The following is a 14,773-nucleotide window of genomic DNA, read 5'->3' as shown; positions in this document are numbered from 1 at the left end:
AGTCTTAGCAGAGATTAAAGTAACATCTCTCTGGTCCTATACTAGGACAGCACTTTCTTACTTGGCTTCCTCCAGATGTGCAGATTTTATTTTCCGGAATTCTCTGCAGTGGCCCTGCATCCTGGAAGTTTCCCATTAAGGCAAATAGTATCTCGTGCGACCAATCGTGACCCCTCTTCCCCCCACCCCCAGCCATTTACTCTCACCCCAGAGAGGAAGGCTGTGACATGAGGCAGTAAGTTTCAGCCTGTATTTGAGGAACAATAGACAATACTAAAGATTTTATTTGCCACTTGCAGAACAACTCAGCACTAAAGTTGTGCCAAGTTTTAATCCAGTTTCAACGTTTACAGAACAAAAGTAAGGGGAGGCACGAAGCTAGGTTCTAAAACATCCGGACAAAGAAAAGGAAATAGGTTTCTTATCCTAGTTCCAGAACATTAATATAGTCGCCGTCCTCTTTTAATGACCCCATAATCTCTTGCAGGGTGGAGTGTGGGCAACTGAATGGAGCCGAGTATTTACTGGCCCAATGCCCTTCCTGTTGCCAATGCGGAGTTATATTCAACAGATCTATTCTCATTGTGCCCAGAGAGAGAAATATCTGCCTCTACCCAGGATCGAACTCACAGCCTCCTGATTGTGAGGCGAGCGCTCCACCCCTAGGCCACCGCACCACTTCTAACATTAATATGGTCCACTAAAAATTGAATCTCGTTCCATACATTCAAAGTTTGGGGGAGGGGGGGTTGTGTCTTGAGAGAATTCCTCAATGAGATCTGCTGTCGGGCGCATCCAGACTTAAGTATTCCCACGGCTGCTGCCCTGTGGGTCCGTTGGTGAGCGTTGAGGTGTGTGCTCCTGCTGAAGCTCTTCCCACACTGCGAGCAGGTATAGGGTTTCTCCCCCGTGTGGGTCCTTTGATGGGAAGTGAGGCTGGAGCTGACCCGGAAGCTCTTCCCGCACGCCATGCACTGGTAGGGTTTTTCCCCCGTGTGGATCCTCTGGTGGGTGTTGAGATCCGAACTCCGCCGGAAGCTCATCTCGCAATCCAGGCACTGGTAGGGCTTCTCCCCCGTGTGGATCCTTTCGTGGTAGGTGAGGCTGGTGCTCAGGCAGAAGCCCATCCCGCACTCCAAGCACCTGTAGGGCTTCTCCCCCGTATGCGTCCTCTGGTGATATGTGAGGTTCGTGCTCACGCAGAAGCTCTTACCGCACTCCGAGCACCGGTAGGGCTTCTCCCCCGTGTGGATGCGCTGGTGGGAGGTGAGGCTTGTGCTCACCCGGAAGCTCTTCCCGCACTCCAGGCACTTGTAGGGTTTCTCCCCCGTGTGGATCCTCTGGTGGGAAATGAGGCTGGTGCTCAAGCTGAAGCCGATGCCGCATTCCAAGCACTTGTAAGGTTTCTCCCCGCGATGCGTCCTCTGGTGGTAAGCCATGCTGGTGCCGGAAGCGTAGCTCTTGCCGCACTCTGAGCACTTGTAGGGTTTCTCTCCCGTGTGGCTCCGCTGGTGACTGGCGAGGCTAGTTATGGCGCTGAAGCTTTTGCTGCACTGGGAGCATTTAAAGGGCTTCTCCTGCGCATGCATCCGCCGATGGGCGCTGAGGTGCATGCTCAAGCCGAAACTCCTCCCGCACTTCTCGCATTTGAAGGGCAGCTCCTTGACGTAGCTGGTGCAATGAGCTATGAGGTTGGAGTCCGAATGGAAACTTTTCTGGCGCTGAAGGAAGATTTTCGTTCCATGTCCTTTGTCGTTTTCTCCCAGACCGGCGAGCCGACCAGGGTGATCTTTGGCTAAAGAAGGAGATGCTTTATTCCTCATCGGGTTTAATTTAGTTTTCCTTCTCGGAGGCTCCCTTTCCTTATCTCCCCCCTTCTTTTCTGCATCCAAAACACACAATTCTTTATTCTCCGTCTCTGAACTGCCAACTTCTGTAATGAAAACAGGAGAAAACATACTTTGGAATTCGTCTTAACATTTGAGATTTCCACTGATTTTATCTTTTTTATTTCAAAGATAAAGGGTCGTTGTTTTGTAATAATGCCACTATCAGAATAACTTTAGTTTTTAACCGATTAACAGAGTTGGAAGGGACCTTATAGGTCATCTAGCCCAACCTTCTGCTCAAGCAGGAGACCCTACACCTTTTTTTCTGACCAATCTCTTCTTGAAAGTCTCCAGTGACGGAGTTCCCACAAACTCCAAAGGCAACTTCTGTTCCATGGGTTGATTGTTCTCACTGTCAGAAAGTTCCTCCTTATTTCTAGGCTGAATCTCTCCTTGATCAGTTTCCATCCATTATTCCTTGTCTGGCCATTAGAGAAATAGCTTGGCCCCCTCCTCTCTGTGGCAGCCCCTCCAATATTGGGAGACTGCCTGCAACCGTTCTTCATATGTTTTAGTCTCCAGTCCCCTAATCATCCTGGTTGCTCTTCTCTGCACTCTTTCTAGAGTCTCAACATCTTTATAGTGTGGGAACCAAAACTGGGTGCAGCATTCTAGATGTGGCCTTGCTAAGGCTTTATAGAGGGGTATTAGTACCTCACTTGATCCTGATCGTATCCCCATTAATGCAATTTAGGATTGCATTGGCCTGTCAAACTGTCTTTGAGTTTTTATGTTTTGGCAGGCAAATTTTACAGTATCTCTTCTCTTTTTTTTTTACTTTTTAAATAAAAATAATGGAGCAGGAATTCTTCGTTGTGGGGCCATTCAGAAATGTCAGAAAAAGTGCTTCTTAAATCCCAATTTCTGAGATTTCAAGATAGCTCTTACAATTGAACAATTGAATGAGCTGACATTCAATTATTCAATTTGACTGCAGAATTGCATTACTAGGAAAAACAAATGTTTTAAATAGCCATGCCATATAATCTTTTGGTAGACCAAAAGAAAGAAATATGAAGTCATGAAACAGAATGTGCAAAGCATTCTGATTCTCAAACCTCAGAAAATGGGGAGACTTACCGAAAGGGCTCATAACCCCACAATTCTCTTCCATAACCGGACAGTTAAGAACTCTGCTCAAGATTCAGCAAAATTCACATCTCTGCAACGCAAGACGTCATCGAAGTGCCCAGTATCTCTAAAAAAGAAAAAGGAAGAGGCTCACTGACATGTATATACAAAATATGCATCCATAAAACTGGTTTCCCTCGTTACAGTGTATGGCTGGGAAAGTTGGACCATAAGGAAGGCTGAGTGCCAAAGAATTGAGGCCTTTGAACTCTGGTGCTGGAGAAGACTCCTGCATTGAGTCCCTTGGACTGCAAGGCCATCCAACCAGTCAGTCCTAGAGGAGATCAACCCTGACTGCTCTTTAGAAGGCCGGATCCTGAAGAGGAAACTCAAAGACTTTGGCCACCTAATGAGAAGGAAGAAGGACTCCCTGGAGAAGAGCCTCATGCTGGGAAAGACTGAGGGCAAAAGAAGAAGGGGACGACAGAGAATGAGGTGGCTGGATGGAGTCACCGAAGCAGTCGGTGTGAGCTTAAATAGACTCCAGAGCAGTGGCCTCCAACCTTGGCAACTTTAAGACTTGTGGACTTCAATTCCCAGAGTTCCTCAGCCAGCTTTGCTGGCTGAGGAACTCTGGGAGTTGAAATCCACAGGTCTTAAAGTTGCCAAGATTGGAGACCACTGCCCAGAGGATGGTAGAGGACAGGAAGGCCTGGAGGGACGTTGTCCATGGGGTAGCGATGGGTCGGACACTACTTCGCACCTAGCAACAACATATGAAACAGCTTCAGGAGAAACATCAAGTTCTCTTCTGTATGATTTAAACCAGGGGTCGCCAACCTTTCGGACCACTAAATTCGTAATTTTAAATCCCGCAGACCCCTAATATGCATTTTTAAAAAGATAAATATTATTTAGTGCAATATAAAAGAATGCAAATAATTTTTTCTGCCGACCACCAAAATTTTCTCACGGTTCACGGACGAACCAGTTGGGGAACCCTGATTTAAACCACGGAGGAGGGAGCAAGCTTGGCCCCTTTAAGACCTGTGGACTTCAACTTCCAGCATTCCCCAGCGCAGCCATCCAGACAAGGGAATCCTGGGAATTGAAGTCTTAAAAGGGACCAAGGTTGGGCACGCCTGATTTAAACCTCCACCAACAGCATCCGTCGGAATTGCTATGCAAAGTGGAGACTGAAGGGAGCAAGCTTTTCCGTCCACGTTTCAAGGCCATGCGCAACCCCCCTCCCCCATGTATACCCCCCCCCAGAAAAGCCCCTCTCCTCCACCCCTACAATTCCTGCAAGGGCTACAGCCTGGGGGGGGGTCTCTTCCACCTCCTGGGCCGCCTTCCCTTCAGCCCCAGGCCGCCCTTCTCCCCCAAAAGCATCGGGGCTCACCAGCAGCAGGTCCGACCCTGCAGAAGCGGCCGTGCATCTGCCTCCCTTATTCCACCCTCCACCCATGATCCTTCTGGGAGGAGCCTGTTTCCTAGAGAGGCTCCTCCCTTTCTCCTTCCTGTTGCCTTCTCTTTCCTCTCTGGGAACTCAGCCGTCGCTGGTTTTAACCCTTAGGGCGGCAGCAAAGCCTCGCTCGTGCTTTCGAGGCAAGGCGCCTCCCTGCAACGGGGAAGGAGTGGGGGGGGGATATCTTACTGGGTGGGGGGCTTTTATTGCCTTAACCCCCTCCCCGATGAGAAGCAGATGATGCACTTAGGGGTTCCCGTTGCAACATGTCCACGTCTTTGCAGTTTCCATGCATCCTGGCCACGCCCGCCCAGCGGTGCCCAGATGTTTTTCTCCTGGTTGCAAAAAAGAAAGGGGGGGGTCGATCCCGCCCGGTGGCTTTGCAAGGGTTAAATGCAACGAGGCGGCCTCCTAGAGAGGAAGCGAATTGGGGCAGGAGGGAAGGGGGGGGGGTCCTTCCCTTGCAAGCTATCCTCCCGCCAAGGGCTCTTCCTGCTCCGCCTTTTCCAACAAGGGGGGGGGAGGTGGGGAAAGGAGGGGGGAGTGGCCTTTTCTCTCCCCCCCCTTGCTCGGAGCTTTGCATTGCAGACCCCCTTGGGGGGGAATTGGGTGAGTTTCCAGCCCCCTGCAGCGCCGCTTTGCAGAAAAGGGTCTCTCTCTCCCAAGAGCTGCAGAGGCGAGGGGGGGGGGAGGGTTTGGGATTCTCTCCCCAGGGAGGGGCAATGCCCAGGCTCCAACCTGTCCTCCCCCCCTTTGCAAAGAAAAAGGGCAGGGCGGGATCTGCTGGTGGGGGTGGGGAGGGGTCTCCGTCCTGCTGTCTTGGCGCTCTTGCTTCCTTCTCTCTGCAAAGCCAAAAGGGGGAGGGGGAGCTCAGCATCCAGGTATTGTTCGACGAGAGAGAGAGAGAGAACAATGAAGGCAGGTAGGGGAGCCCCCGGGGCGCAATGGGGGGGGCTCTTTGCATTGCAGCTCCCTCAGCCACTCTTGTGCATGGGATGGGGGTGGGGGGGGCTCTTTAAAGAGCAACTGTCCCATGGAAGGAACCCAAAGGGATGCCTCTTGTATGGGGAAGGAGTGGGAGTTGGGTTGCCGTTCTTTCTGCAGCTCTTCTGTCTAGGGCAGCCCACTGCAGTCCCTGTACCACCATCAAGTCCCAAAATTTCTGTCGCTAAGTGAGACAGACGTTAAGTGAGTTTTGCCCCATTGGATGACGATTCTAGTCACCGTTGTTAAGTGAATCGTTGCATTGATTTAGTAACGATCATTAAGTGAATCTGGCCATGGAAGGGCACAAAATGTGATGACATGACCCCGGGACACTGCAACTGTCATAAATGTAACCCAGTTGCCAAACCTCCAATAATTATGATCATGTGACCCGTGAGGATAGTGCAACAGTTGTAAGTGTGGGGAAAAAAAACCAATCATAAAGTCTCTTTTTCCAATGCCATTGTACTGGGACTTTCACTAAATCACTACCGACTTGCGGGGTGGAGTCTGGGCAACTGAATGGAGCTAGCAGAGTGTTTTAGTGGCCCGATGCCTTTCCTGTCACCATTGCGGAGTTTTGTTCGGCAGAAATATTCTCATTGTGCCCAGAGAGAGAGAAATATCTGCCTCTCCTGATTGTGAGGTAAGAGCGCCACCTCTAGGCCACCGCACCACTCTAGGAACAGTGACTGAATGAACAAGGGTAAATTGAATGTAATCTTGCCTAGAGGGAAAAGGGGGTGGAAATCGCTCTCTGAAGGCGGCAGATGGGGAGTGGTGTGGTTTTGGACTAAGACAAAGTCTCGCCACTAAAACTGGATCGCATCTTGGGAGGATGCTGGCTGGGGGAAATTCTGGGAGTTGAAGACGGGCAAGTCTTAAAAGTTGCCAAGGTTGGACAATCCCGTTTTGAACAGGATAAAACGGCTCGAGAGTTTGCCTTGTGGTCTCCCGCTGCTGAGGGTTTCTTTACTCCATCCTCCAAAACCCGGGGAGGGGGATGAGCGCTGTGTGACGTACCTAATAAATAAACGAAAACGTTAAAAAAAAAAAATTGACGTCCAAAAGAGAGGCTCAACTCAGCAGGGATTTCCTCTGGTTCCTTTGAGAGCCAACCCAACTTCGGCTGGGAAAAGACTTCCTCTCCTAGAAGAAGGAGGACTTTGCAATGACACTCCGTGGTCTTGACTTTGCAGAATGTGTTAGCCACCGTCAATCAGAGCCATCCTTGCCTTGAGGGCTGTCATTGACAGCCGAGGAAGGCCGTCTGCCCTGTCGGGAAAACGCCTCGAGGATGGACGAGCAAAACGCAGCTGGCCCAGAAGCCGAAAGGGACCCGGAGACCATCAAGTCAGGGAGCAGTGGAGAACACTGGGGGATTCGTCCGGAGGTCCACCGTCAATGTTTCCGGCAGTTCCAGTACCAGGACGCTAAGGGGCCCCGAGAAGTCTGTAAGAAACTCCACGATCTTTGCCATCTGTGGCTCAGACCGGAGCAACATGCCAAGAACCAGATTCTGGATCTCGTCATCCTGGAGCAGTTCCTAGCCGTCATTCCTCCGGAGATGCAGAGGTGGGTCCGGGAATGTGGAGCCGAGTCCAGCTCCCAAGCCGTAGCCCTGGCTGAGATCTTCCTCTTGACCCAGGCCGAAGACAAGAAACAAGAACAGGAGGTAAGGAAACGTTTGGTTCCCCCATCCAAGAAGGGGCCTTCTTCTCCATTGCTCTCTTGTCTGCGTTTGGTCCACGTTTCGGGGACTTCCAAACTGTGTGTCTCCCCCCCCCTCTTCGTTTTAACCCTTTCAGTATGCAGAATCGGGCCCCAACTTTCCCGAACCGTTCAAGACGTCCTCAGACGCCCGGCAGAGTGCGCTGCGAAGGTGGATGAAACACGAAAGTGACGGGACTTCCATCCTGCAAGGTAAGACGTTGCTAAAACACGGAACGGGTGCAGGTCGTCTTCGAGTTACGACCACAGTTGAGCACCAACATTTTACGTTGCTCGGTGTAACATTTGTTAAGTGAGTTTGCCCCAGAGGTGGGTTCCTACCAGTTCGCACCTATTCGGTAGAACCGGTTCGTCAAATCTACCGAACCGGTTAGAAGAGGTTCCACCAGTGGACCCAGAAAGCAGGCCACACCTACAGAAGAGGGTCCAACAAATTTTGAAACCCACCCCTGACACACACACACACACACACGCACACACACACACAGACTGACAGAGAGAAAGAGAAAGAAAGGAAGAAAGAAAGAAAGAAAGAAAGAAAGACAGAAAAAGAGTGAGAGAGAGTTGAAAGAAAAAAAGAAAAAAGGGACAGAGAGACAAAAGGAAGGAGAGAGAGAGAGAGAAAACACATGGCTGGCAAGCCACTCCCACCGGTCACATGGCCGGCAAGCCACTCCCACAATGGAGGCCACACCCACAGAGTAGGTTCAAAAACTTTTGAAACCCACCACTGCCACACACACACACACACTGACAGAGAGAGAAAGAGAGAGAAAGAAAGAAAGAAAGAAAGAAAGAAAAGAAAGAAAGAAAGAAAAAGAGTGAGAGTTGAAAGAAAAAAAGAAAAAAGGGACAGAGAGACAAAAGGAAGGAGAGAGAGAGAGAGAGAGAAAGAGAGAGAGAACACATGGCCGGCAAGCCACTCCCACCAGGTCACATGGCCGGCAAGCCACTCCCACAATGGAGGCCACACCCACAGAGTAGGTTCCAAAAATCTTTGAAACCCACCACTGGTTTGCCCCGTGTTATGACTCTTCTTGCCGCGGTGGTTAAGTGGATCGCTGCGTTGGTTAAGTTAGCCACGTGGCCGTTAAGCGAATCTGGCTTCCCCGTTGATGTTTGCTTGTCAGAAGGTCGCAAATGGGGACGCCCCGCTACCGTCATAAATAGGAACCGTCTGCCAAGCCTCTGAGTTTTTGATCACGTGGCCATGGGGATGCTTCAACGGTCGTAAGTGTGAGAAACGGTCCTAAGTCACTTTTTTGTAAATCCCGAACAGTCACTAAATGAACTCTTGTAAGCCGAGGACTTGCCTGTGCTACCTTTGGTTTCTTGCAGGAGATGGAATGATGTCGGTGATACGTGCCCAGTCCACCTCTCTTCTTTGTGGCGGAGGAGACCTAACAGCGGCACAACAGACTCCGGTGTGGAAAAAGCTGGGGTTTGGTTTTTTTTGGGGGGGCGGGGAGAGAGAGAGAGAGAATTGCAAGTTGATTGCTCCAATGCTGCGCTCGGCCTCCCCGTCTTTCAACAGGCCTGTCCTTCTCTTGCTTCGTATCTGTTGGAGGTGTTAGGACAGTGATTGCTAACCTTTTCGGCACTGAGGGCCAAAACTGGAGTGTGTGGGTCAGAGTGCCGGAACTTGGAAGAGAGCAGCCGGGCTTTGTGCATGCACGCGGTGGTCAGCTGATCTCTCCTGGGTTCCGGAGTGCATGTACGTGCTGGAACTCCTGGGTTCCAGAGTGCATGTGCGTCAGAGGTGGGTTCCTACCAGTTCGCACCTATTCGGTAGAACCGGTTCGTCAAATCTACCGAACCGGTTAGAAGAGGTTCCACCAGTGGACCCGGAAAGCAGGCCACACCTACAGAAGAGGTTCCCAAATTTTTTGAAACCCACCACTGGTCCTTGGATATGATTATTCTACACTATCATGCTCCTATTTATAAAACTCAGTGCCTCTGTGAAAGGTAAGGATGACTACTGCGTTTGTGGTGCAATCAGAACATTGCGTGTGTTGAAGTTGTTTTAACGCAAACCAAAGATGCCTTTTAAAAAACAAGTTTACATCCTATTCTTATGCATGCCAGTGCTGTGTGTGAGGGAATTTAAGGTGGTTCTGACAAGTGTCGTCGGCATCATCATATCCGGTCACATGGGTGGCAAGCCACTCCCACAAAGGAGGCCACACCCACAGAGTAGGTTCGAACAATTTTTGAAACCCACCACTGATGTGCGTTGATTAATAGTGAAGTCTAAACTATATTCAGGCACATCTGCTTGTGCACATAATGTCCTAAATTAGCAGGCTAAACCGCCTCGGGGATGGGAGGCCCTTTTCGCCCTCCCCAGGCTCCAAGAAAGCCATGCTTTTGGCAAAATAGCCGTTGAATTTTGCAAGTGACACAACTTTCTGCTCATCTTTTCAGGGCACAGTGACAACGGAGGATGCGGCTGTGCAGGTCACCGAAAGGGAAGGGATTCTACTGGATCCTGAGCAGAAAGGCTTCCGCAAGCAAGCCGTGGAGCAAGACTGCGGACTAATGGCTGCCTTTGGTAAGCTGCCCCTCTTGCACCTATTATGAAATCACACCAGGTTTAGCCACACGGAAGACGATCCTGAATTACAGCTTGCTGGATTTGGTTCGGGCCTTTTGGTTTCCCAAAAGGGCTTTGGCTAGCTTCCTGTCTTCACTGCAGAAGCCGATAAGTGGGCAGTCGAGAGAAAGGAAGACCCCTCGGTGGGGCTGCCAGAAGGAGATGGCGTTAAAAAGAGGGAGAAGCAAAGGAGAAAATCGGTACCGAATCGGAAAAGGATGATGGAGCTGAACGAGGGCCCCGCTTCCCAGAGCAGCAACTTCCATCAGAATGCAGTCCAAGAAAAAATAGAGAAAATGAATAGTAAGTGCCAAATGCTGGGTCCATGCTTCTTTAGCAATAGACCTATGTACTACTTCGTAGTGCTTTTACGGCCGTCTCTAAGCAGTTTACAGAATCAGCATATTTTCCCCCAACAATCTGGGTCCTCCTTTTACCCACCTCGGAAGGATGGGAGGCTGAGACAACCTTGAGCCAGTCAGAATCGAACTCCTGGAGTGAGCAGTGAGTTAACCTGCAGTACTGCATTCTAACCACTGTGTCACCACAGCTCTGTTGTTTAAATCTGGTGTTAAGAAGATGTTTACAATTCTTTGGGTAGAAAGCACACACACACGTGTGTATATATATATATATATATGTATATGTGTGTGTGTGTGTGTGTGTGTGTGTGTATGTATTTAGTGTCACAACTCCTGGTATGCCCAAATATGGGAGGAGGCATACTGCTTCCTTTCTCTGTCTATCGGCTCATCACAAGAGACCATCCAGACAGAAAGCCAATATTTTTACTGTTGCCTTTGTTACATTTGTGTTGTATTTGTGCTGATAAATAAAGGGAGACTAGTATAGATCTATTTCAAGCTATTTAGCTCTCATCAGCTAGCCATACCCTTACTGGGAATTGAACCTGGGCCATATTACATATCAGGCAGTTATATTTGGGCATACCAGGGGTTGTGACACAATACATACATACATACATACATACATACATACATACATACACATACACATACACATACACATATACACACATCTATACATATATATACATATACATATATATATACACATACATATATATATATATATATATATATATACATACATATATACATAGATATATACATAGATATATACATACACATACATATATACACATACATATATACATATACACATATATACATATATATATACATACATATATACATACATACATACATACATATATATTTCACGTGTGGATGTTTAGTGTTCTGGTTTTACTGAATATGGAATGCTATAAATGAGTGATGGAGGGGGTGGGTGGGTTGAAAGACAAGATGGCACTCTGGCAGGTCTCAAGAACCCAGAACGACACCTGGAGTTACTTCTGAATAGATTCCTTATTGCTATTTGCCTACAGACAGAATCTTGCCAGACTAAAGCACTAATATCTGCCTAACTAGAGATACAGTATATCACAGAAGTGAGTACGCCCCGTCACGTTTTGTAAATATTTTTTTCATGTGACAACACTGAAGAAATGATACAATGGCTACAATGTAAAGTAGTGCATACAGCTTGTATAACTAGTGTCAATGTGCTGTCCCCTCAAAATAACGCAACACCCAGCCATTAATGTCTAAAGTGCTGGCAACAAATTGTGAGGGTGTGTGTGCTCACTTCTGTATATCTTGTGAACTCCTAGGAGGGGTCTGTCTTGACTTTCTACCAACCTCTGCTTGACCTCTGGGCGGGGGCCCCTCCCTCTTGGGAATCCAGACTACACTCCATCACACTCATCTGTTTATGGAGTATATTTTTTTAAAAAACTCTTTTTAAAATATCTTTGCTTACCAGCAGGTGCTGAATTATCCTGTTTTACTTCTCGCCTTCTTTGTAGTTGCAAAAATAAGCGAGCCGGCCCGTAAAAGGCAAAGGACGTATCTGTTCCACAAAGAATGGGAGGAGCGGTACTGTTTCATGGACGTGAATGGCAAATCGGTGTGCCTAATCTGCTCGTCCACGGTCGCGGTGGCCAAGAAGCACAATGTCCAGCGGCACTTTGAGAGGAACCATGGCACCTTCACCAAAAACTACCCCCTCGATTCCGAGCTTCGCAAAATGAAAGTGAAAGAGATGAAGTCCAAGTTTGCCTCCCAGCTGACCGTCTACACCAAACCCGTGGTCCACTCCAAAAACACCACCATCGCCTCTTTCAAAATCGCCAGCTTGCTGGTTAAAAGGAACAAGCCCTTCGAGGACGGCGAGCTGCTAAAGGAGGTGTTCCTGACGGCGGCCGACTCGATTTTCGAAGGCTTCTCCAATAAGAAAGAGATCATGAGCGCCATACAAAAGCTCCAGTTGTCCGGGAACACCGTTTCCCGCAGGATCCAATCCATCTCCAACGATCTGGAGTACCAGCTGCAAAGCGACCTGCAGAAGTGCCTCTGGTTTTCCCTGCAGCTGGACGAGTCCACCGACATCACCGACACATCCCAGCTGGCCATGATCGTCCGGCTGGTCTTTAGCGACCTCGCGGTGAAGGAAGAGCTCCTCAAAATCCTGTCCTTGAAAGGGAAAACGAGGGGCGAGGATATCTTCCTGACGTTCAGGAACTATGCCGCTGAAACCAACCTCCCGCTCCATAAACTCTCTTCCATCACGACCGATGGGGCGCCGGCTATGGTGGGCGCCATGGATGGCTTCATTGCTCACTGCCAGAAGGACGAAACTTTCCCGAAGTTTATTTCGTATCACTGCATTATCCACCAAGAGGCTCTGTGTGCCAAAGTCCTTCAGTTCAAACACGTCATGGACGTGGTTACAAAAATCATAAACTCCATCCGCGGCGTCTCTTTGCAGCACCGGCTCTTTAAAGCTCTCCTGAAGGACGTCGACGCGGAATACGGGGACCTAATCTTGCACACGGAGGTCCGGTGGCTCAGCAAAGGCAAAGTCCTCGCCAGGTTTCTAACCCTGAGGGATGAAATAAAGGCCTTTTTAAAAACGAAAGACCAGTACGTGGAACAGCTGGACGATCGGTTCTGGTTGGTGGATTTAGCTTTCTTGGCTGACTTGATGCAAGAACTCAACAGTTTGAACATTGAGCTGCATCGAAACGATAAGCACCTCTCTGGGATGATCTCTTCGGTCCACGCCTTCAAAGGCAAGCTGAGGTTGTGGAAGTCGCACCTGCAGGTGAAGTCCCTCCTTCCCTTCCCCTCCATGAAGCAAGTGGTCGGGGAAAGCGACTTCAACAACGCGCCGTTTGTGGGCTACCTGGAGACTTTGGAGGAACAGTTCCACGCCCGCTTCCAGCAGTTCAGCGGCATCGAGCCGGTGGTGTCCTTCTTCGAGAACCCCTTCAGCCCCATCAATGTCGCGGAGACGGCCGCGGCCATCGGGGAGCTGTGCCAGGCCTTGGTGGAAGAGGTCGAGATGGAGATTGTGAGCCTTCAGAACGACATCATCCTCAAATCCAACTCGAGTCACGCCAACTTTTGGAACCTGGTGGACGCCCAGAAATTCCCCGTGTTGAGGAAGACGGCGGCGAAGATCAAGTCTTACTTTGGGTCCACGTACCAGTGTGAGTCCGTTTTCTCAACAAGGAGGTTTATCAAGTCGAAGAACAGAACACGGATGACTGACAAGCATCTGGATGACTGTTTGCGAGTGGCAATCTCTTCCTACACTCCCAATTACAACCGGCTTGCCGACGGCATGCAGTGCCAAGCCTCTCACTAATCCGGAGCCGTGCTGTGAAACCTTTGGCAACATGTGGCTGTTTGGCACTCATCAGCTGCTTGTGTAGAGCGGATTTCACGTTGCCAATTTTTCTATTTTCTATTCTTGTGTTCCATCAAATGGTAGAGATACTAGACTTAAATGTATACCGATTTATTTGTACTGTGAATATAATTATGTACTGGTGGTCTAGGAGTAATGTTGAGTTATACACCTACCTGCCCTCTTTACTATGCAAATAAAATACTTTTTTATATGTGGAATCGTCTGTTACCAGCACTGTGTCGCGATGGGACCATTTATGCACAAGGATCACATTGGAGGGGCAAAGTGTTACATCACATATAGAAACTGCCTTGAGTGTCCCAGGTTCCCGTCATAAAAAATATACAGCTTTATTGTCTGTTTGTTTGTGCCTCCTTCTTCCCAATTGACGGCAGGACAACGGCAAGGCGCCAAGCTGAAGCTGGTGGGTCTGTTAGCTGTATTAAAAATTTGCCTTTTTAAACTAATCTCTCTATTTCAGTACTTGAAATAAGAGTTGTAATAACTTTCGCCTCTCAGAAACCTAGGAACTTTGCTGTTCTCAACAATTGTGACCAGATTTTAAGGGCCACAGGCTGTCTGTCATGGCGTAAGGCAAGGAAAATACTTACAGCTTTAATGAAATCCTTTAGGTGAAAGTCATGTGTGAAAACGTAGAATAGGAACAGTTTACTTGCTGAGTATCTCAGTCGTTTATTCAAATATTTGAAGGAGTGAAACCCGTACGGCTGTTTCTCAAAGGCAACTGTGTTAATTTGTGGTTACAAAAATCAAGAGGAGGCTGAAGGTCTCTGGAGATTCTCAGTCATCCAGGCCATTGATTGTCCCAAAGGGGCTTTTTTTCAGGAAGGAATTGGACTTTCCGTTTTTCTTTGAAAACATTTTGCTTCTCAACCAAGAAGCTTCTTCGGTTCAGCTTCTTGGATGAGAAGCGAAACATCTTTAAGGAAAAACAAACTCCAGTTGCCTTTTGAAAAAGCAGCTTTGGACAAGAGGAGGCTATTGGAACTTTTTCTGTTTTTAAAAACGTAATCAAAATCTAAGAATTCCTAATTCTTATGAAGGCCTCATCATAAGCATTTTATATCTAAGATGAATGTCCACAAATGATATGTCTATAGATGCCATGCAGCCCCACTGGCATGATTTAAGTGCTGAGATATTAAGTGTGATTTGAGATTTGGATAGAGGTCACACCAATGTTTTCCCAGGCTAGTAGTGCCAGCCAACCAGTTCTCTGAAGATGACGGA

At 48.5% G+C, this 14,773-nt stretch overlaps 2 protein-coding genes across 3 annotated transcripts; one reads left to right on the top strand and one right to left on the bottom strand.

The window, feature by feature from the left end:
* Positions 1 to 252: 252 nt before the first annotated feature.
* Positions 253 to 4,436, bottom strand: LOC106547841 (uncharacterized). Its single transcript, XM_014065107.2, has 3 exons — positions 4,363 to 4,436; positions 2,970 to 3,087; positions 253 to 1,933 (listed from the first exon to the last, which is right to left on the bottom strand). The coding sequence occupies exons 2-3, from the start codon at positions 3,001 to 3,003 to the stop codon at positions 663 to 665; spliced, it is 1,305 nt and encodes a 434-aa protein (XP_013920582.2). The 5' UTR covers positions 3,004 to 3,087; positions 4,363 to 4,436; the 3' UTR covers positions 253 to 662.
* A 511-nt stretch (positions 4,437 to 4,947) lies between these two features.
* LOC106547845 (protein FAM200C) lies at positions 4,948 to 13,740 on the top strand. Of its 2 annotated transcripts, XM_087704145.1 has the most exons (7): positions 4,948 to 5,037; positions 6,615 to 7,090; positions 7,224 to 7,338; positions 8,485 to 8,570; positions 9,574 to 9,700; positions 9,845 to 10,045; positions 11,634 to 13,740. In XM_087704145.1, exons 2-7 carry the CDS (start codon positions 6,713 to 6,715, stop codon positions 13,475 to 13,477), a joined length of 2,751 nt encoding a protein of 916 aa, XP_087560271.1. In that variant the 5' UTR covers positions 4,948 to 5,037; positions 6,615 to 6,712; the 3' UTR covers positions 13,478 to 13,740. The 2 variants fall into 2 exon arrangements, with proteins under 2 accessions (XP_087560271.1, XP_087560272.1); XM_087704146.1 differs by lacking the exon at positions 4,948 to 5,037 and having other exon boundaries at positions 5,458 to 7,090.
* The last annotated feature ends 1,033 nt before the right edge of the window (positions 13,741 to 14,773 follow it).

Source organism: Thamnophis sirtalis, unplaced genomic scaffold (assembly GCF_051295495.1).
Source record: "Thamnophis sirtalis isolate CommonGarterSnake01/CBP01778 unplaced genomic scaffold, rThaSir2_p1.2 scaffold_2, whole genome shotgun sequence".
Lineage (NCBI taxonomy): Eukaryota > Metazoa > Chordata > Lepidosauria > Squamata > Natricidae > Thamnophis > Thamnophis sirtalis.
Note: the sequence above shows the minus strand (reverse complement) of the source record. Positions and strands in the feature narration are given on the sequence as shown.